This window comes from Balearica regulorum, chromosome Z (assembly GCF_011004875.1).
Source record: "Balearica regulorum gibbericeps isolate bBalReg1 chromosome Z, bBalReg1.pri, whole genome shotgun sequence".
NCBI classification, from domain to species: domain Eukaryota; kingdom Metazoa; phylum Chordata; class Aves; order Gruiformes; family Gruidae; genus Balearica; species Balearica regulorum.
In genome coordinates, this window is record NC_046220.1 from 55,457,282 (window position 1) to 55,481,733 (window position 24,452).

Genomic DNA, 24,452 nt, shown 5'->3' on the forward strand with positions numbered 1-24,452 from the left:
CACATCCATAGGAAAAATACTGAGCAAACAAGAAGTGCTGGCTCCTCGTCTTAGACTCTAAGTTCTCACTGCTAGGTATATGGTTTCATCACAGCCCTCTCTTAAAACATATAGGAGGAGAAGATGAATGCCAGGTCTTTAAACTAGTGCAGTATAAATTAGCCTGTCTCTACAGTAAAAAAAAAAAAAAAATATATATATATATATGATAGTGAGATTGGGTAAAAAAGGGTTCTCCAAAATTATTTTCATTCGTATTATAAACCTAGCTAAAATTCATATGATAAGAAAATCCAAAGATAAAGCCTTTTAAAAATGATTGCTTTTTTTCTGGGTACAAGGAAAATCCTGTTACTCAGAACTACCTGAGACACATGGACAGAAACAAAAGTGAAGCAAAGAGTATTAAAAAAAGTATTAAAAAAGAATGTATTTCACCAATTAACTTGCGTAGCAACTTGATAATGGAGAAGATACAATGCAGCTCTTCATGATGGAAAAGTCTCCTTAATGATGGCATAAATACGGATTCAGAAAAAATACCTGTTCAATTAAGTCCATTGCCTTGAACAGAGTGATAGGCTATATATTACCTTGTATGATCAACGATGTCACAATTTGGCCACTAAGGTCATTATTTAAGCGCACACATAAAATTCATATTCTTAGGGAACTTTCAAATCAAATTCTGACCAGTCAATGAATGAGGCTAGACTTCCTATCTTTTTCTACACTTCCATACTCAAGTCTTCACCTGAAATTTTACAGTAAATGTGCTGTATTTCTAGTTTATTAATTGAAATATAAAATATGAAAATGTAAATATAAAAACAGAAAACTTGTAAGAGAACAGCCTAAATTGAAAATATTTTTCCATGTAATTCAAGGTAATTAAAAATAATCCAAACTAATCAATTAAGCTCAAAGTTACAGTAATCTTTTACTTACATAGATCTCCATTGAAAGGACTCAGAACATACAAAATATTAATCATAATTTACTCATCCGTACTCCTGGAACACAGGCAGAAATGAAAGGAGGACTGAGTCTTCTAATCATTTTGGTTTTAGTTTTTACTTTGGTAGGTATAAATACAAACTTCCTGTAATTGATTTAAATTAATTTGCAGTGATTTGAACTAATTTGATTTAACTTTCTGTATTGCACATAGAAGAAATTAGGAAAATGAGTTTGCATTCGAACAGTCCTTACAAAGAAGCAGTGGCAATTTGTATGCTATACAAAGTACAGAGTACAAAAGCCAGAAAAGCAGCAAGTGGTGTGAAATATGAGTGGTGCTATGCCCACATGAATATGTTACAGCCTTAAGTTTATCTCCTAGGAAAGTAGCATCTAACTTGACTCACACAACTATCAACTGAGACAAATTTCAATTACTCAGCTGCTAAAGTTTTCAGCTTGGAGACCCGTAGTAATGCAGATTCTACATCAAGTTTAATTTCACCAACTATTTATACTTGTTTTCATACATAACAGGTAACGACTTCGGCATAAAATGAATTAATACTATACACCATACAAAGCTTTTTGTAACACCCCTACATACTTACAATATATTAAACTTTACTTTAGTTTCTTCTTTAACATATTTGAACACCACAAATAGATGTCATCTCCTCTCTAAAACAGTTTCTGCAATTAAATGATCTATTAAAAGATCTTGAAAATCCTTCAAACTGTCATTTCTGATTTGCCACTCTGCTTCTGTTCTCTTTATTTTCTAACCCATTTTGTGAAACAAAAAATCCTTAAGAATATCATGGTATTACAGATTAACATAACAAGTATAAAAATTGCAGTTAACAGCTCACTTGAGATTTTTATTACATTTATGTCTACATAAAATTGAAAAAAACCTACGTAAATGAAAAAGCAGCTGAAGGGCAAAATCAAACTGTTGTCTTTATTAGATGCAAGTCTAATGTCTTTCAGATAAAATATTTGTAGGTGCCACAGTCAATCAAGATTTCAGTCGAAATCAAAAATGAAATCATTCATGCACAAAAGGCATGTGTGGTAATTGTGATGTGCAGACAAGATAATGGAAAAATATTCTAGCCTTCCTTTAATTTTATGTATCAACTGCTGTCTTGACTTAGACAACCTGTCCCACTTAATGCATTATTTTATTATTTTAATTATTTAGGAGTATTTCATTAATTTGGTAGGCACATGGTCATCAGAGCTAACCTTCTTAACTACTTTTTTTTTCTTCAGATGTTGCACTCATGCAAAAATATGATTAAAAATATTTTAATACACATTTAATTCAATGACCTGGACGAGGGGACAGAGTGCACCCTCAGCAGGTTTGCTGACAATACAAAACTGGGAGGAGTGGCCACTACATCAGAAGGCTGCGCTGACGTTCAGCAAGTTCTGGACAGGCTGGAGAGTTGGACGGAGAGGAACCATATGAAATTCAATAAGGGCAAATATAGGGTCCTGCACCTAGGGAAGAACAACCCCAGACACCAGTACAGGTTAGGGGTTGGCCTGCTGGGAAGCAGCGCTGCGGAGAAGGACCTGGGAGTCCTGGTGGACAACAAGCTCTCCATGAACCAGCAATGCACCCTCATGGCCAAGAAGGCCAATGGTATCCTGGGCTGCATTAAAAAAAGCATGGCCAGCAGGTCGAGGGAGGTTATCCTCCCCCACTACTCTGCCCTGGGGAGGCCACGTCTGAAGTTCTGTGCCCAGTTCTGGGCTCCCCAGTTCAAGAAAGACAGGGAACTACTGGAGAGAGTCCACTGGAGGGCTACAAGGATGATTAGGGGACTGGAGCATCTCTTGTATGAGGAAAGGTTGAGAGAGCTGGGTCTGTTCAGCCTGGAGAAGGCTGAGAGGGGATCTCATAAATACTTATAAATACCTAAAGAGCAGGTGTCAAAAAGATGGGGCCAGACTCTTGGCAGTGGTGCCCAGTGACAGGACAAGGGGCAATGGGCACGAACTGGAACACAGGAAGTTCTATCTCAGTATGGGGAAAAACTTCTTCGCTGTGAGGGTGACGGAGCACTGGAACAGGCTGCCCAGAGAGGCTGTGGAGCGTCCTTCTCTGGAGATATTCAAAACCCACCTGGACGCCATCCTGTGCAACCTGCTCTAGGTGATCCTGCTTTAGCAGGGGAGTTGGACAGGATGATCTTCAGAGGTCACTTCCAGTCCCTAACATTCTGTGATTCTGTGATTTGTAAATAAGTATGAAGGTCTCATTTACACTATGTTTTATTACATTTTTTATTAATGTTTACTATTAAGTGAATTGCAGCCATGCAGCTTACATTTTCATCTTTTTAACATACCTTACTGTAAAAGAGACTGTATTTTAGTGGGCAGCAGTTGCAAAGTAGATCACAGAGGTCTTAACCTCCACAGCATGGAAATAATCAGAAATGGTAGTTTCCCCCCCAAAAAAAAGAAGTGAATGTGTAAGTCAAATTGAGCATAAAGTCCATCATCTTTATTCTTAAGAACTACAGCATCATCTTCTACATTCCATTCTAAGTTATTATCTGGACCAAAAACATCATGAAAACAACCTACCCATAGCAAAACATTGAAGACGACATTGAAGTCAAATACTAAAAAGTCAGGAAATGTCAGAGATGGTTGTCTCTGAAACTAACTCACCTATGTTACATTGCTATTACAATAAAAATCTCTGTATGAGTATGTAGATTTCCTGAATCCAGCTTCATTCACTGAATATAATGGAATAAAAAACTATTTCGAATTTTCTCTTCACTGTTCAGTATCTATGTTTTATTTGCTATTTACTGTACAAAACACAATTCTGAAATAAAAATAATTAAGTTTTGATCATACACAATTCATCAAGGAAAATTGTCTTCCATTCACCACACATATCTTTGTAACTGGTACTAACATATAATTAATAGGAATAGTAGACAACTTACGTGCATGCAGATGTGCACAGGCCAAGGCTAAGTGATTTGCCTGGGCAACTTCTTTAAATATTGATCAGCAAGGATCAAGGAACTGGGCTGCTGTTCCCAGCTGTAGAAAAGCACGTACAAGTGTGCCGGTATACCTCAAGCCAGATCCCTTTCTGTCCTACCTTCTTCCAGCAGTTCTGGACCTAAGAACTGTTATGCTGCGTGAGACTGAAGTCAGATGTCCCATTTAGCCTGTTGTCCGATCCTGACTCTGGCATTCAGACATTAAGACATAGTTCCTCAAGTATAACCTACTGGCCTCTGACAAACAGTGGGTTTGGCAATTTCCACTTCTCCCCGTGCTTTATGTCCCATTCCTTTTACTGTATTAGGCCACCATTATTAGCAGTAAGAGGTCTGAGCACCTTCAGGCCACAGTTTTCTAATATAATACTTTCTCAAACCATAAAAGTTTACACTAAGTGACTTCAAAAGTTCCCATGTAGCAAAGCGGGCATCTCCAAATGTTACCTCCTCCCTGAATATGCATAGGTTACTCCAGTATCTGGGGAAATTAGGGTATGTCAAAGAAAAATCTTAAGGGTTTTTTTTAGCCTGCAGCAAACAATGCCATGCCTCAATGCCACTTATTGTTTAGAAATGAGTGAACAAGTGGTGTTGAAACTGCCTGTTCTCTTCCCTCAGTCTCAAAAAAAAAAAAAATGGATACACACTCATTGCAGAACATGTAAACGTGAATAGTTTTAAAATGCTGCACAGCTATAATCAATCAGTGTAAAATATAAACACCAGAGTAGCCATGCCACATCAAATGAAAATCTACCCAGCCGTAGTGGATGTACAGAGAAGTGTTTAAACACAGCATGAAATCTTTGCTTCCTGTGAGTAATCTAGTGCCAACAAGTCGCTGCTCTAAGACTTCTAAAGCCATATGCCATTCCTATGCTCCTCCAACAGATTTCTTTGTCAGTGTTGTCCACTCTTCCCCTGAATCCATGCAAAATTTTATAATCCATCATGGACAGTGAAAAGTTCATACTGTGAAAGGAACCATCTCCTTCTGCTTGTTTTGAATCTGCTAAGAGCCTTCAGAGTCTCTAGCTGTACTGAAAGACCTAGTGAACAATCACTATTTAGCCATCTGTTCCATGCCACTCATCACAGGTCTCTATCATACCCCCTTCTCTTCATTTGACACTCTTTCAGATTGAAAAGTTAGAGCTTACTAACAATTATTAAAACAAAAAGGCAAACTTTTCACCAGTCCTCGTGTCCCTTTCTGAACTTCTTCCAATTCTCTATTCCTTTTACACCTTGCTCATTTCCTGTAAATCTTTAACTACTGAATAATCCTATCATAAGTCAATGTCTCTTGCCCAGTCTACAACGCGTCAATTTGTTTACCAGTGAAAACCAAAAGCTTCAAGATATGCATATGAAGAGTTCTGTACTTTGCAAGCTGGAAAAAGAATCTGGAAAGGAAAAAAATGAGACAACTTTCTCAAGTGATACTATGGGGAAATTTAGGAATAGTAAATATAATTATCCAGGTTGAAATCTGTCTTTCCAAGATGTGTTTTTAAGAGTGCAAGTTCACAGATCTTTCATACCTCAGCAATACACGCCATCTTACTGTTCTCAGCAATAGTTTAAAAATAGCTCCAAAAAATAGTAATATAGTATAGGCACATAAAATGAATATGAAAAGAAAATGTACAAAAATTTTCAGAATTTGGTCCTGATACTCAATATCTAATTATAAACTTTCAATAACATTCCTCATATAATATGGTTAATAGCAGGCTATAAAACATGGGCTGCCAGGCCAGGAAACATGCCTAATTATTCCCATGTTCATAAATTGCACTCTTAATCTAGAAACACAAAGAGAGGTATAGTATTATTGAAAATAAAACAAATTACTGTGTGAGAATAATTTTCCCATAGACTAGTGAATTTCATCCCTTAGATCTCAACCTTATAACAAAATCCTCCGCTCCTTTTCAACAGATGTTCCTCAAACCTCTGGAGGGCAAAAGCCAGTACCTGCTTTGCCTAAAACGGATTTATATGCCTGCTCACTGGCCAGCATGCTGCTACCAAACAATACTTAGCGTTGGTACATTTTGTCTGCTTCCCCCCTCCCAGAGGGGTATTAACCAGGTTTCCATGCTCTACCCAGCCATTAACTTTCATGAAATTTCTGGAGAACTTACCTGTCATTGTATCAAATCTGGCTAAGAAGTTAAGATTCAAAAGTCACTGAAGAAAAGAAGCTATGACACGAAAAAGCAATGGCACAGAGGAGACAAAGATACTGGCAATGAAAATCTAATGAACTAAAACAAGCCTCATTTTCCTAAACTTCATCAAGCTAAAAATACAAGTACAAAATCAAGTTCTGAGGAAAAAAGAAAAAAAAAAAGATTTTGTTTCTTAAGAATTCCTCACAGTAGTAGAAACTGTTCCTTGTTTGCAATAATACCATAGACAGATAAAAGGCACACAACATTAAGGAATAAAACACAGTAGGTGAGTCAAGGACAATGTTCTTCACTTTGCTGAAGGTTTGTCCTTCATCTTACATATGGAAATACTGGAAATATTACCTTGAGCTAGTCTTTCAAGCCGTTTCCCATGCTCTGGAGGAATAGCATACCTAAAGTTCACATAAAGAAATAGAGAAAATGCTTAAAGACATAATTACTACATAAGCCATAATTCACATATGATACACATCTAAAAATACAGAAGCCAAACAGATTAAAGACTGAAAAATTATGCAGGAAAAAAATAGAGAGGCATTCTTTTGAGAACACATTTTAGCTTATTTCTAGTTTAAACATTATAACATGTAGTTCAAGAATGTTATATTCATTATTTAAAATCATACATATTTACAACGTTTGATTATGATTACACGACTTCAGTTAAAAAATAGACATATACTTTCATTTTCCAAATGAAACAAAAACACGTAAGTTTAATTTAAACATGTTTAATTTCTTTGAATTTTACTGTGCTTCACAAGACACAAGAGTTGAACAGAAAAATATGAGCATTAAACATCTGTAATTTTTCCTATAGCCAATGCTGTGGAATAAAAGGGTCTTTGTAAAATCATTACAATTACAGTTAAAAAATTATTTAAGAAATACACTTTCTTTAAATTAAGGCATTAATTCCATATCTTGGAATCACTCTGTTCTTACAATAAATTATTTTTTAAAGATTCCATATGCTATCTGCAACAAGTCAGTAACAATATAAAAAGAACTGGAATTAACTTCATGTCATTTTTAATGTTTATTACAGCTAAAAAAAATTATTATTGAAAAGCTATAATTTCATTCTGCTTTTCTGAACACTTTGTTACTAACATATTTTCTGCATTTCATAGATATGTATTAATTAGGCTTTACTATTGACTTTACTTCAATATGTGATATAATAGGCTTTTGGTTCAGTTCAATGTTGCAACAGCATTGGATTGATTCTTCTCTATAAAAAAATATGGTTCAGAAAAGGAGAAAAATGCATATTCAGCTGTACAACATAGTCCAAATCTGCATGTTCAAAATAAGTCAACATACAGCTTTTTTCTTTTACACTGTGAACACAAGACTTCATTCATCTCCCCTGACAACTCAGAAAAAAGAATTAAAAGACCCTAGGCCTCTCATTTTGCACAGGAAATAAACATCCTCCTACCTCAAGCTCTCATTTGCACACACACAGTTTTACTCTATTACAACTGAAACTGCAGCATAGAAGCAAGACTCTTCCATCATAGAAATCAGTGCTCTAAGTTGAACTGTAGCAAAACCCACGTCTACTGACAACCCACTCCAAACGATATTAAACAAAAGAAAGACTTTCAGCTTGACTCTGCTCAACGTTTGCAGTTTTAATCAGAATTTCACTGTCTTAGAAAAAAAATGGATTTTGTTTCTCTCCATTGGTACTCTCAAAGTGTTTGTGTCTGTTCTCTACTCTGTATTACACATGCATCAGCATATACATAGTAATCAAAACTATATGTTTGCATCTTTCACACCCCGGTGGAGATAAATGCTATGTATAGCATTATATACTGTACTGTATGTCATTAAATACACAACTCCATAAAGTAAACCATGAAAAGACAGTGTTTCACCCATCTACAATATGCAAAACCTTAAAACTTAATTCAGGGTTCTGAAATGCTTTCTAGGATGAGCAGCCTAGAAATTAAGCATGGTATCACAGTTCATTACTTTAAGGCTCTTCACTGAGCAAAGTTTTCATAGAACAGATTCTCTATTCATCTGCAGTTCCGTCTCAATTTATACTAATGAACACATTATTTAAGTGATTCTAGCACTCCTTCACAGTATCTTCCCCAAGAGCTACAACATAATAAAAAACAAAGCAGCATCACATTATCAAATTGATCAGCTGTAATTTCTACAAGGCCAGGAATAAAATTTAAAAAAAAAAAAAAACAAACCACCAAACAAACAAAAAAAACCCCACCACCACGAGAATTTTCACATCAGAAGCTACCAAACCTTCTTACAAAGATGGAATTGAAATAAAGCACTTTCAGCCCAGAGCTACCAAGTGCTTCAAGATGTAACATGTCCTCGTCTCAGCTGAGAGGGTTAATTTTCTTCATAGCAACTAGTATGGAGCTATGATTTGGGTTTGTGCTGGAAGCAGTGTTGATAATACAGAGATGTTTTTGTTACACGGACCTGTTGTTGTTGAGCAGTGTTTACACACAGCCAAGGCCTGTTCTGCTTCTTGCACTGCCCTGCCAGTGGGACGGCTGGGGGTGCACGAGAAGTTGGGAGGGGACACAGCCAGGACAGGTGACCCAAACTGACCAAAGGGATATTCCATACCATGTGACATCATGCTCAGTATAAAGGGGGAGGGGTCGGGTGGGCCAGTCAGGGAGGGGCAGTGCGGCTCCAGGGCACACAGCTCGGGGACAGTCCAGCTTCGGGACGGGTCTGAGTGCGCGGCTGAGTAGTACGGTCCTTGGGTGACAAACTGCATTGTGTATCACCAGTTTTATATATTCTGTTAAGTACTGGGTTTGGGGTTTTTTTCCCCGTCCCTTTGCTATCCCAGCAAACTGTTCATATGCCAACCCACGAGGTTTTGCCTTTTCCTTCCTGTTCTCCTCCCCATCCCACGGGGGGGGGGGGGGGGCTGCGTGGTGCCAGCTAGGCCTAAACCACGACAGACATCTGTAAATTTTTATTTATTTATTTATTTTTAGTAAAATCCCTGTAAGATTAGGGAGGAAATGATCATCTGGTTTTTTGCTCTACTCTCTGAAATGTTCTCCTGGGCTTTATCAAGAAAAGTCTCCAAGCAGCCAGAAAACATTTCACAAGCCAATCAGAATTTCTGCAATAACTTCACAGTAGAAGTAAATCACATAAACACGTTAGTAAAATTAAACAAATTGAATTATATGTGATTAAAATGCTTTCACATTATTACAAATGTTGATTGACAATACTCTATCGAAAATTATTGCTACTTTTTTAATGGAATATACTAATTGAATCCAAACTTTAATTTAACACTGAAGCTTCTTGAACTCATAATTTTAAGCTAAAAAGCTAAGCTATTCTGTTTTTAAGATACTGAGAATATTTATTTAAAAAAATTAAGTGCAGCATAACATTAAGTATTACAACTGTGCTTTCTGAAACAAATTTTTACATATAATTTTAAAAGCATCCTACATAATCTGCTGTTGTAGCTAAAAATAAATACAGTGATCCTATTTTTCATCTGTATCTGAAGTAGGCCTTTAATTTCTCTTTAAGCTACTGCATAGACTTGGTGTGTACTTATGATTGTCTGTATTCTGCCTTTAATTAAATGGAGGAACATGACTGTATGTTGGCCATGACTAATAGCCACTTAGCACTAAGTAGTGTTTAAATACATTTTAAAAAAAAAAAAACAAACAACCCCACAGAAAGCCTTATCCAACATTCTTACTCAATTCTGAGCAGCATTGCTTCAGTTTCAAAAGTTTTCACCCTGACCTATACTAACTATTAAACTTAAGTGTTATTCAACCATTAGCATCCATTCTAATTCTAGAAAAAGCTTTTATCACCAGGTTTGTTCCAACATGAAAATCTTGGTTTAAGGACATATTCAAGATGGAAATTAAATCAAAGTCCTTACTCCAAGAAACTGTTGAAAAGAGGAAGAAGGACAATTTGTCCTCAGTGGTTGCAAAGAATGCCAAAAATCATAAATACCTGCAACATGCCCCGTGAATGGCATTGTATAACAATGTCCTGGTTTCAGCTGAGAGGATTGATTTTCTTCATAGTAGCTAGTGTGGGGATACGTTTTGAATTTGTGCTGGAGACAGCATTGATAATATAGAGATGTTTTTGTTCTACGGACCTATTGTTGAGCAGTGCTTACACAGGGCCAAGGCCTTTTCTGCTTCTTGCACTGCCCTGCCAGCGGGATGGCTGGGGGTACACAAGAAGTTGGGAGGAGACACAGACAGGACAGGTGACCCAAACTGACCAAAGGGATATTCCACACTATATGACGTCATGCTCAGTTTATAAGGAGCTTGGGGGAAGAGAGGCGGGGGGGCAGCGGCGTTCGGAGCAATGGCATTTGTCTTCGTAACCGTTACACGTGACGGAGCCCTGCTTTCCTGGAGATGGCTGAACACCTGCCTGCCCATGGGAAGTGGGGAGTGAATTCCTTGCTTTGCTTTGCTTTGCTTGTGCGCGTGGCTTTTGCTTTACCAATTAAACTGTCTTTATCTCAACCCACGAGTTTTCTCACTTTAACTCTTCCAATTCTCTCCCCCATCCCGATGCGGGGGGAGTGAACGAGCGGCTGCGTGGTGCTCAGCTGCCAGCTGGGGTAAAACCATGACAAACAACCAACGGTATCCTGCTAGAATGAGTCACATGCTTTTAGTTTAGTCTGTTTCCATAGAAAATAAATTTTACTTTCACAGCAAGAAAAGCAGTGGAGCTAAATGATAATGACAGATAAATGAATATAAAAATCTCAGAATTGTTTGTCCTTCTTCCAAGGACCCCTTAACATTACTGCCAAGATGGAACATGCAGGTTGTAATGGCATCCCAGAATGATGACTATGTGATGACAAATCCCTAGTTTCCAAGAACAGAAAATAAAACCTACTTGTCATAGAAAAACAAATCAGGTTAGCCAGTAAAACAGATTTCCTATCAGTCAGTACAATATTCTGTGAACTGTCATTCATAGTCTGACTTTCACAGCTGACTTGCCTTGCATTCCTCTAATTTCCAGGAGGAAAAAAAAAAAGACACACTGAATACAACACTGATAAGGTAAAGGAGCTCATGAAGTTAGATTTAAACATGCTTTTTTTGACCTTCAAAGCACTTAAAGTTATTAATAAATTTAATAACCTTAAAATTTTAATAAAATGAAAATAAATTTAAAGCTATGAATGAATGTAAAATTACGAAGTCATTGAGCTTGCACAATAAAATGTATTAAAGAATACAAAAAAGTACACAGTTATAAAACAATTTTACTAGAACAATCAGTAGGAGTATAAAAATTTAGTCAGATTTCTTAAATTTGATTAGTGATCTATCTATGCTTCAGGAAGTAATTATATGAATCTGTGCCACATGAATAACATTGTTCTAGACATCAGAGCCAAAGAAGTTACATTTTGTACTACAGAATCATTACCATGGTAGATCTACTGAAACTACAAAGGTGAAATATGAAGTAGTCTGTTCCTTCCATCACCAAAAACATCAAAACCCACAGATCAGCAGACAAGGTAGTTCAGGAAATTGGTCATTAGCTTTTGAAAACTTCCTTCTCTAACTAAAACACTGCAGTTAGAAAATAAATAGTCATATATATCATACACTTAACAGCTTACAGAAAATACACTGAGAACTCAGAAATGGCTGCTACCGACTGTAGCAATGCAAAACCTCATGCAAAAATAACAACCCAAGAACTTCTTGTCAAAGAGAAGAAGTAGCTTCTTCTTGACCTTCAAAGTGAGAGTTGAAAGTTATTCATCAGATATCTTACGAGACTTCTACTGTTGCTCTCTTTGTTGCTGCAGCTGTTTTGTGAATGGAGGGAGGGAGGCTCCTCTTTTTCTCTAATCCTACATTTCCAAAGGCTTTATATTCCTCAGAACGCAGATTAAAGAAAACATTGGCTAAAACATGTAAGTAGATAGAAAATAGAACTAGTGGCATGAACAGTTGCAAATGAATTGCAAGCAACTTCACCTGCAGGTTTAGAATTCTGCAGAAAAGTAAAGGCTTGATTCAGAATTGGATTTCAAGTCATACATTAGCAAAGTAACTTTGAGGACCATCTTCTTTAAAATTCAGTATCACAATGATAGAGTTCAGGCTGGAAGGGACCTGAATGTCATCTAGTCCAATGTCCTGATCAACATACGGCTAACTTCAAAGACAGATGAGTTTGCACAGGGCAACAGTCAAGCTTTGAAAATTTCCAAAGATGAAGACTCAGCAGCCTCCCTAAGCAACATGTTGTAATGTCACTGTAAATTGTTTTTTCCTGCTATTGATCTGAAACATCCCTTGGTGCAAGTTGTGATTATTGCTACCTTTCCTTCGTTATGTCAGTGACCGCTGAGAAGAGTTTGGCTCCATCTTCTTCATAATCCCTATACAACAGACTACAACCCCAGACCATATTTCAGAACCTAACTTTTACAGAAAAATTTGTCATGTCAACAACTACACACAAGTAACAATCAGTGCATAAAATGTTCGGTTGCCCAAATAATTAATGATTTGCCCTTACGGACTGCAAAAAACCTCTCCCCTTACTTTGCCTATAGACTTATACTCCACATAAGAATCCTCTTACACTAACCCATACTGTTGATTCTTGTAAGATAGAAAAGTGAAGTTCCACATTAAAAATACAGTGCTGATAATCCAGAAAAGTTTAGCAGTTCTCAGGAAAGTATCCCAAATTATTGGAAAAATCCCGCAGATAACGTTTTCAAGTGGTATGTTTTACAAGTGGGGCAACTTTTACAGCAGTATTATTCAAAGTATGAACATAAAAACACATAAAAAACAAAGAATTATTGCTTTACTGTGCCATAAGTACCCAGCCAAACAAGATAGCATCAGACAAGCAGCTTCTTGTATCCACCCAATTATTCTCATCTCAGTGACATGAAAAGGAATACAAAACATTGAGTTCTATTCTTCCTAAGCCAGGTACATGCACAGATAATGGATAACACCATCTGCTCCAAGCTAGTTCAGAGTGATGCTAAATACTTTACCAAAGTACTTCTCTGAAGCCCATGTTATATATTGACAGGGGAACAACAGCTGATGATTTTTCCTGTTAATCAGTATTTTAAGAATTCCAAAGCTGTAAACCCATAGAAATGTTGTTACAATTAAACTTACAACAGTAATTTTTTCACAATGAACCTAATGCATTGGTCCACAGTTGATAACAGGCAATTTGCAACCTCCACATTATATAAAACTAATGCTATCTATCTAATTCCAGACACTGGGCTCAGAATCCCATGCCATTTTCTATAAGCAACACTAATCTGCTCTATTATCTACTTAGGTGGTTAATACTTATTATATATTAACATTATAAATATTTTTTTAAAATACAAACAACTGAAATCTCATAACCTTAATTTAGGAAGTTAATACATTTGCTGTTTCGAGATGGAAAATTTCAAGGTCCATTACCATCTAAAAGGTTTCCCTACTTAACCTAAATATTTCAAGGAACAAAATCCTCCTCTGGGGAAGAGGAGCAGAATCTCTCCTTTTCTTCTAATTCCCATGTCTTACTCAGCAAAGTACTCCCACTTTATGGAGAACATTCTAACTACCAAATGATTGCTTGGTTTCAAGCACAATGGTAACTTTCAGACCGTTGATAAACCACTATACTGTTTGATTATAGCTACCTTTTTACAAATCAGAATCAGTATTCTGATTATAGTCATCTCTGTGACTCCTAATATTCTTATTTCTAATTTGTCTGATAATTTTCAGCAAGAAGTGTGGCTAATCCTCTTCTCTTCTAATTTGAGCATAACCGTCTCCCCATCTCTCATGGCAGTCTTACACATTACTTCCACTTTTCACACTAAAAGTTTGCACTTCACCATAATTTTCTGTATCTGATAGTTTTCCTAGACACAGAACTAACTAGAATACATGTCAGTTCTGTCAATAGTATGCATAACTTGTGCAAACTCTCCCACTAATGCTGAACTCTGCATCACCTGGCCTAATTTTGACGAGTCTTTGTCAGCTGCTGACCACACTGAAAGTTCTATTAATACTACACTAGAAGACCCTGACAGGGCCTAGCTGAGTGTCTTTTAACCCGTTTAATTTATTGCCATATTTGTTCTTAAACCACGCAATGTTAGCATAAGTCTGAGTATGCTTTCCCTTCTTCACCTTTTTTATCTGTAATTTTGTCTAATACTAATATCAGAACACCATCCATTTTTATCCTACCATAATACCATTACTATTTCCTATGCCACTGGAATTCAAAATCTGAAAACCTTCACATGAAAACGTATTTTAAAGACTTCCTCAATCCCTACCACGTAACTATGTATCTTTCCTCATTTTTCCGCTTCATAGAGGAAGATGAACAGGTATTGGTACACCTTCTACACTGGCAAGTCCATAAAAACAGGTTCTAGCCATGGCAAAAATGTTAGGCAATCTGGACATCAGATTCCTCACCAACCTGTATCCACTAAACTCCTGAAAAGAGAATCCTTGGACCTAAATCACCTGCTTTATTTTGAATTTCACCATGGATCCATTTCACCCTACTCCTCTTACTACCTACATAAACTGCCAGATCAAGTCTCACTCTTCTAATCCATCTAATTTTGGCTGCCTAAGCATTCTCTCTTCAACAATCTGGTCTCTTTTTCTTGACTTTATCACAAAGATGGAACCATCTTCTTTTTCTGTAGTATGTATTCCTCTTTATTTTATAACTGACCAGCCCTGCAAGGTATTTTGTGATTTATGAAACACATTACTAAACAGGAGGGGGTTTTAACATAATGTACTGTTCCCTGTCATTTCCAGTCTGTTCAAAAGAGCTATGAAGTGAAGACCGGATGGAACATCACAGAAAACATCACAAGTTGATACATAAATTATGTTTACACTGTGCCCCTCTCATCAGAAAGTAAAAAGTGATTCTTTATACAGAAAAGAATTCCGACCTCCCCCATCAGATATGAGGTGACAAAATGAGCAAAATTTTAAAAGATATTACTTTATTAAAAGTAAAATATTAAATATATTCCCTATATATCCTTAATCTTTTTCTCTAAAATAAAGAATTAATTATTATTATATTTGAACTATCTGCAGTGCCATGAAAATATTTACTTTGGGCCTTCTTAATAAATAGTTATATATGTTCATTATTAATATTCTTCAAGAAGATTTACATCACCTTAATACTTAAAAAAATTCCTATCAACACCACTGTTTTTCATAAGTCATGTAAACAGCACAAAGAATAAGCACTGCTTTCAGATACTTATTAAACCCAAAATTATTTTCCAAAATCTAAGTATCTTATACAGATTTTTTTATTTATAAATGTATAACATAAATTGAAGCATTATCTATATTTTACCAATGGATTTAACACACATACTAATAGCCTAACATTTGTACTACTAACAAAAATCTGGAAATTAATGCGTAGTATAAACAAAGAGTGGTTTAATACTTCAACTACATGACTAAAGTCCTCAAATTATGACACAAAACAAAAATAAATTTTTAGTCAGAGCCTCGGAAAGGCTCTTTACAGCCTTTAGAAGAAAATATTTTTATTTGGAAGAAAATATTTAACAACAAATGGCAGAGTGAAGAAATTTTTAGCACTAATAAGCAGTTCACAGATACCATTACGAAATGTATCAGGAACTAACTGAATTAATAAATTAAATAAATCATCAATCACACCAATGGTTCTTCTTTGTAATTAGACTTTTTTCTACGAAACTGTGATGTAAATAAAATGAGGTACCATCTTCAAGATTTCTTTCCCTCAGAAAAAAATGCAAAGGAAAAGTTGCTGTAAAAATTCTGCCTAATAGCAAGTAATTTTAATAGACTCTATTCTCCTTTCCAGAAAATCTTTCCTCATCATATCCACCACCGCTTCTCCCCTCATATTGTTCTCTATCAGAGCTTCTAAGTTTTCTTAATTCCTTTTTCTCCTTAAAATTATTAGCTCTCTTTAGCACTTTTTTTGCAAACAAGAAATAATATATAAAGCAAACATATGTATTAAACCAATATATACATACATAAACCCACAAACAGCTGTAGTCCTGATTTCACAAATGGTTATCAGACACATTTTTCCCCTGTGTTTCATATGAGGCAGTCAATGGAGGAATCAGCATACATAATATAAACCCATAAACTTATTTGTGTACCTCTTAGAAGTGAAATCGCACAGAGTATAAGAAGAAATGAAAAATTGATCTATGCCTAAATACTGGAGAAAGCTTCAAATTCCATAAAGACTGCCATAGCACTCAGATTAAGCTGCTATCTACAAGTTCTCATCTGGGCTCTCAAGTTTAAGTGGTTGAATTCCCACAATTCAGAGAAAACACAATGCTGATCTGTCATGCTTCTTAATAAAATATTTTTCAGTTCTCCATAAGACCAATATGGCCGTCTTGAAGAACTACATGTACACTCAGTGAAATTAAAAAACAACAACTACTGCTATATACATGCCAGGGTATTTGGTTTCACTAAGGAAGCACTTGTCAAATCAGTTTAATTTTTTTAAGAGCAGACAAGATCTTTACTATCTGTATCCTAAGATTCAACTCATTCTGTATTTTTTGAGGAAAATACTATACTAATATCACATTAACATAAGATATATTTTACTGATATAGGAAGAGCATTAGCATAAATTATTGCTGCATTCCTCCAGTAAAAGTAAATGTGTAACAATAAATAAACTTTTTACTGTCTTTCATTCAACTATTTTTTAGCGCTGCATTTCTTAACAATATGGGCCAATGTGGTCCAGAAAACGAAGTCATATCCACTACTGTTTCTTCAAAAGATGGAGAGGTCTGTGTTTAATGATTTTGTTCCCTCAGAAGGGTAAACAAATATCTGTAAACTAGAAAAGCAATCATCATATTAACAGCTCATACCTTCTTCAAAATACTTAAAGAAAAAAAGTTTTCTTAGCTTTTCTCTATTGTATCTAATGACTTCAGAGTTTAAACGTCTCTAGTACTTGGAATTTTTACAATATGTAGTAGCTTTTTCTTTAAATAGCACTTTTAAAATTCCTAAGAATCTAAAATAATTTTTATGCAATCATTGTTTTAGTTAAATTTGTCCTGTCATCTTAGAACATTTTGGAGTTACCTGTCTTTACATCCATTTTTAACAAAGATATTGTTCTTATGGCTGAGAAGACTTTCTTAGTATGTCTAATTCTATCAAAGCAGCAATTTCAAATATATATACATATATATAATATCAATTCAAAACATGGAATTGCATTACTACAATAGGGGGTGTTTACCTTCTCTGTCTAAACACAAGAGATCCACTATACAAGAAAAGCAAGTAAACATAAAGCAATGACCTCAGAACCAGCAGCTGACCAACTTACTACCTTCTCAGTTTAAATACACGATGGTCTTTGTGTTCTTTTATATGGGTATAAAAATAACTAATAATGTTTTATCGAATTACCAGCTACAAAATTTTCCATCTAAGTTTGGATGACTAGAAACTGCCAGAATTGAACTAAGCATAACATATCTTTTATATATCTAATGATTTTATGTTCTCTTCACAGGTATTTTGAAAAAAATAAGATTTTATGATCAAAAGGAAAACATTTTTCTCATATACTTTAAGATACAAGTATATCACAACCTATATGTATAACATTAAACCTACTTGTTTCTCTATTAAGGCTGTTCAATCAAAAAATCTAAGATTACGGAAAAAGGATAACAGAAGCTTTATATTTAAGAAGTACCTTTAACACTGAATCTTATCTCCTACTGGGCCTACTGAGTTAACAGCAGAATATGACTCTGATTCAAAAAAGCCATTAAATGCATGTTTAATAAAAAAAACATGTTAGTCTCAAAGGACAATTGAACCAAATAACTGATTTCAAAGAGGCCTTACAGAAGTTGTCTCAAACCGTCTTGGGGTTCCTGACTCATTAAACTTCTCATATTGAATCATTACAATCTTTTTCTGTTGAACTCAAGTAAGACTTATGTACTTACTAGTCTTTTCCTTTAAAATAAAAGAATGCATTACTGTGATGTTCTTTACATCACAAATCTCACATATTTCGAAGCATTCTTAGCTTAAAGCCAACAAAACTACTATCTTAGCTTTTCAGTAAAGGTTATCACTGTGAAACAATTGTACCCCATCTGTTTGCTTTAGCCAGCTGAAACAGATAAATGAAATCATCTTTCATAAAAATTTGAAACTTACCATGACTTTGGCTCCCCAAAATGGAGATAATTAATACTGTAGAGATCCATGTCTTCAGTGTGCCAGGCAAATGTTGTTTTCCACATGCCAAAATATAGATATGGTGTATTTACACCCTCAATAGAAATTCCACAGTCTTCTCCTACAACATCCAATATTGTATTAAGATGGGCAATATTCCATTCCTCAATACCCTGAAAAAGATACATAATAAATATATTAATCAATTCATAAAGTAATGTAACTTTATATAATAGTCTCAGCCAAAAGATACACACCTGATCTAGCCCTTCAAAAGACTGTAGATTAATACAAATTTATAAGCACTTTAGAAGACAGTTGACTTTACCCAGATAAAAATTCTCTTGACCTTATTAGAGTTTAGATGAAGTTCTGAGATGTTCAGAACAGAGAACATAAGAAAGTTTGTATCTGCTTAACACTTAATACATCAAATCTAACATGGATTAAACACCATACACAAAAGAAATAATAGGTGCACACAGAATCTTTGATGAGTTGATAGCTGGAAGACACTAAGTTTCATTGGGCCTATGTTTTTAATTGATTACAAAATGATACTAAATAGTACGAAAAAGTATTTTAAAATTTAATTTACATGCATAAATTTACCATTCCTCTGAAAACTATAAAATCTAAAACTATTACAGCACTTCAGAGGTATTTCTAACCATAATGATATACTGCATAAGAAATATACCACAGAAGAAATCTATTGATTTCATGGCATTTCAGCTGGTTCCTTACATTACTGCCTATAAAATTTGTATATCAAAAGCCATTCAAAAAGCTATGCATGTAGTTTTTGTTTTATTTCAGATTCATCCACAAAGTGCAATTCTAATTTCAGATAATACAGCATGTAAGAGTTAGTATAACCAAGATCAAAGCTACAAAACTGAAGAGAAACAGATTAGACTTCATTATAACAGCAATTATTTGCATTTCCAGGGAAGAGATTAGCTGGTGCTAAAGCAGTAGGAAAAACAAGACATATAATCAAAACTATTACAAACTCAATTCAAGCAAGTTTCTTTATTGGGAAGACAGCCCCTAAACATGCTCTTAACCATGACCTGGTCTGCATCCCCCACCACTGAACTCTGCACAGTTCTGATAATCTTACTCAAATTTGAGGAATGAATTGATGGCAGACTGCAGTCATGATGCAGCTGATTAAGAAACATGGTGGCATTCAATAGTTGGGCAGGTGGTGAAGTAAGAATACAGGTTAAAGCAAGAAGTAATTAACATTTAATACTCTCAGTTTTAATTTCCTTGTTTTTTGAGATTTTATGTCAAGCATGTTACATATGCAGCAACTAGAATTGCTATACAAGATGGTATATCTGTATGAAGTTCAGCCTTCTTGAACAAGCACTTCTGACTGCCTGGTACGACTATTTCACTTATTAAGAAAAACTATACATAAGTTATCTGGGACATTTACAGAATTAGTTCATTTCAGGCAGCAATTTTTGTCCTTTTTCAAAATAGAAGCTTTGCCTTTGATGCATTTGTGTGACATAAAGTCACCTGAAATTTAAAAATTAAAAAAAAATTAATATGATAACCATTATCAACACCAGTATGAGCTCAAATAGTAGACACTGGTAAAATATACACCTTTCAAATCTAAAAATCATAATCATCAGCAGGGTAGTAAAGCTGCAAAACATAAAATTTGTTTGAAGAAAAAATTTTAACTAATTATTCCTCCAATTAATTTACAGATTGTATTTTTTTTCATATCACATAAATTTTATCTTTGTTCCCAAGTTGTGCAGTCAGTTCAGAGAAACAAATTAATACAGCAAAATAAGAGCAATGACTCAACCATGCAGAGAGACACATACAGGGTTAGAAGACAACAATAAATACACCAGATAAAAACTGTTAATCTAGGCAGTATACTCTTTCTGATAGTGGTCAAAAGCAGACAAGAAACAGTGTAAGAAAAGCAGTACTTCCCCAGAATACCCTTCCAGCCTGCAGCAATTTGCAGACTGAAGGTTTCTCCAGAGGTGTTATCCTTCTAATTAAAGAGTACCCTGTGGGCTTTTTATCAATTCATTCGTCCAATGACCTTCTTTAATCCATGTAAGCTTTTAGCAACCATAACATCCTGAAATCTTAACTCTTCTCTTACTAAGAAATAAGTAATAGTGAAGAGAGTAAATTATCTTTTTTTTTTAGCATCACATCTCATCTTTTCACACTCTGTTAAGTCACAACAAGTCACCAAGCAAACTGCTAGTGGTTTGTCCCTAAAAAAGGCAAATCCTCCCATGGAAAACAATCCTAGGAGAAAAAGCTTGCTTCAAAATACCAAACATACAAAATATACTATCCACAACCTCTACACTCAAGAAGCCTGAGCTATTTCAATTTCCTAAAGACTATTTTGGACAAGTGTCTTTGGCTTAAAAGGAAATATGCACTGAAACTGGCTGATCATTGATGATCACACTGATTCATTTTAACTCTTCCTACATTCCTTGAAATTAAATAAATAAATAAGTTTTATATTCATGCCTAGATTGTTACAAATAATTATTACAATTTATTATTAAAGCTGTTACTTTCCCTCACAGATATATCTTTTTTAATATTCTGAAACATTAAGTGCTTAGATGAATTTTTAAGTAAAATACTGATTCTAACTTTTCCAATAGTTACAAAACTGTTTTTAAACTTTACAACTGCAATGCACACTAAAAAGATCATAGGAGATGTAAAAAAGCAGTTTAATAGGTCAAAGCATAATAATACTTGTCAAAATCAAAGTATATCTTAGCAGGTTATGCTATATTTAATAACCGCTATTAGAACACCAGTACACACATTACATGACTACGAGGTGTAGCTGGTAGTTACTTACAAAAACCCATTTAGACATTATAATCTAATAAATGTTAGGAAAATATGAAACATTTATTTTGCTCACCGTATTACAATTATATATTATAATAATTGCAAGAGATTGTATAAAGAAAGTATTTCTTATTTATCCATATTTTTGATTGAAAATTCTTTAAAAAATACCTGTCATCTTTGACAACCATACCATATAATCCAACATCAGGAAAAAAGCTGAAAAATAACATAGTTTTGTTTCTTTGCTTATAAAAAAGAAATACAGGCTTGAAACACCTTACCATTTATGCTCGTTGCTACACACATTAGATTTACCTTGTATTTCTTCAGATAAATATTTTAAGGTACATAGGAGTTTATACAGAAGACCACTATTCCAATCTTCACTAATTTTGTAGATGATTCAAACTTACTGTAAATTACTATCAAGAGTTTTTTATGACTCTTTTAACAGCCTCTGAACCAGCTTTTAATGCAATGTGTAGATCAAATGGCACACTTCACAAGCAGCTCTCAAATATCTGAACTCTTGCAGTTTAGAAGGAGCTGACCTTTTTTCAAAGAAAAATGTAGCTTTCAGTATACCAGCAAAAAGTGATGCTCAAGGTTATAAGCAGTGACCTTTTTGCAGATAAAAATAAAACAGGCTCCAAATGAAATTATTTTTTATTCATTTCCTTTTTTGTAAAGTACTTACAATAGTGACATGATGTTATGCTTTGCACTTTACTTAAACAAATCAGTCAACAGCGTGATGTATTCTATTTTTATGAACATGATTTCTGTATGTATACATTAATACACACAATCCTTTTTCAGAGTTTAATTTCTTCTGTGATTATCTCATGGATTCATTTCAATATTAACCTGGTAAACAAGACATCTGTTCTACAACTACGATTAAAATGACCCTATGACTCACTGTAACAGCTCAAATAATAAGTAAAAAAACTAATTAAGAGACAGAGTGAAAAGGAGCAGGAGAAACATAACAGAAAAATTTGTGCTTGGACACCCACTCCTCTCTCCACACACCCACTCACACCAATGAGTTACATCTCCCTGCTTCTACCTCCTGTGTATTTCCTGTTTATGCTTGAGTTTTGTCAGAAGCTCCTTGCTCATCCATGCAGGCCCCTGGCATTTTTGTCTGACTTCCTGTTCATTGAGATGGACCGCTCGAGCTTAGAGGAGGTGAATACCAAGCAGCTTTCTTGGGCATTTCTGCCCTCATGGGCCTTATCCCACAGGACTCTTCCAAGCAGACTGTTGAAGAAGCCAAAGTCTGCTCTCCTGAAAGCTAGGGCTGTGGTCTTTATTTCTGTCTTGACACCTCCTCTCAAGATCCTGAACCCCATGATTTCACAGTCACTACAGTCAAGGCTGCCTTCAACCTTCACATCCACAAGTCGTCCTTCCTTGTTTGTGTGTACAAAGTCCCACAGACCACTTTGGTCAGGAAGTTGTCACTGATGCTGTCCAGTGACTCTTGGATTGCTTATGCCCTGCTGTTTTCCTGAAGCCTTAGGTGAAGTTACAGCTCAGATGCTATCCCTAACTCATTTCATGGCCAAATCCAAACTCTATATATAATGTCAAGGTGCTGCTTTAAAATCAACTTAGCTGCTTTGTCAAGGGATGCAGCAGGAAACGTGAGTACATCTGTGGCTAGAGTTAATATTAAGTTAGAGATGTACCCACAATTTAGCAAAACTAACCGTTAGCCTACAAACTCCTCTGAATCAATCACTCTTGTATTACTAATCAAATATGCTGCCCACAGCTTAGACATGGGAGAAGGCAGGCATCAGGAATTGTCTTGTCAGGAGGAATAAAACTAATAGAAGGAAAAGGGAAGTAAAGGGATATCTTCAAGACTGAAGCAGAAGAAGTGCGGTAAGAAGCAAGACAATATTTATACGTGCTTCTTCCAAACCTTGGCTTTTCTCTACTGAATAGCAGATTCCATTGACAGCACTGAAGTACGAGGTGGTTTATGACCTGTTATAAACATCAAATCAGTCATTCTTCTTTGGACCTTCTTTTGAAGCCAGAAATTTTTTTCCCCCTAGTTGCTAGGTCAGTCCATGTAGGGGTTTCATTCATCTTCCCCATCTGTCCATGCAAGTATGATTTCAAATTAATCAAAACAAAAACCAAAAAACAGAAAACAAAAAAAGTTAATTTGAGCTCTTGCATCTTATACAACAAGGAAACAACTTAATCTCTGGCCTCAATGATAAGTGGTTTGATTTAAGCAACAGTTGGGAGTGGCATGGAAGTGGAAGGCCTAATGGTGGTTTACCAGAACAGAACAGAAAAAGTAGGCGAATCGCACTCTTCAGTTTACTCACCGGTACAATTGCCAGGTAAGTTAATAAAAAGTTACGAAAGTTAATAACGTTATGATATCAGAAACAAAACAATTCTCTTCCTTGCCCTTCCTGACAGGAACAGCATCTTTTTGCAACTGTTTCACAGGCTAGTCATTCATAGTCTAAACTGGCTCAAGTTGGCAGTACATTCAAGCTAACTCACAAGGAAGACAGCTCCCTTGAAATAACATAATAAAAATAAATAATCACTTCTCAATTAAACTTCCTAAACAATCATAACTCTTAAGTGTTCATAATCAATTCATGAATCAGTTTAACAATGGCAGCTAGTGAGACTGGTGCTTTATTATTGACATTATAAACTCTTTCAGGAGTATTAATTTTCACTCAAGTCCAGATGACCTTATAGCAACAAAAAGACACAACATCGAATGTGTATCTAATAGTGTTTATAATCTTAACTTAAATACTAATCCTTAAAATCTATTCCTTAGTGTAATGTTTTTTCTTGAGTCACCTACATTGTCGATCTCCTACGAAGCACTGTAATTAAATGTAACAGTAATTAAAATGCATATAGCACAGAATATTTAAAGCATTCAACTATCTTATTTTCTATAAAGCTCTATACAGTGTACAGAACACTTGTTCTCCTAGAATATTTACTTATTGATAAAAATT

The 24,452-nt window shown here is 35.2% G+C and overlaps 1 protein-coding gene across 11 annotated transcripts in view; it reads right to left on the reverse strand.

Moving 5' to 3' along the window:
• The window catches only part of KDM4C (lysine demethylase 4C), a 274,177-nt gene that overhangs the window by 217,155 nt on the left and 32,570 nt on the right, over positions 1-24,452 (reverse strand). For 9 of the 11 annotated variants that reach the window (XR_012833183.1, XM_075741245.1, XM_075741244.1 and 6 more), the window contains 2 exons: positions 18,538-18,731; positions 6,551-6,600 (listed from right to left, as the gene is read on the reverse strand). Coding sequence is in view for 9 of the 11 variants with exons in the window: in XM_075741245.1 (XP_075597360.1) it covers positions 6,551-6,600; positions 18,538-18,731 (244 nt within the window). In the remaining 2 variants the exon portion in view is untranslated. Of the gene's footprint in view, positions 1-3,326; positions 3,392-6,550; positions 6,601-18,537; positions 18,732-23,371; positions 24,408-24,452 lie in introns of those variants that run through there. The other 2 variants (XR_012833184.1, XM_075741246.1) reach the window with 2 other exon arrangements.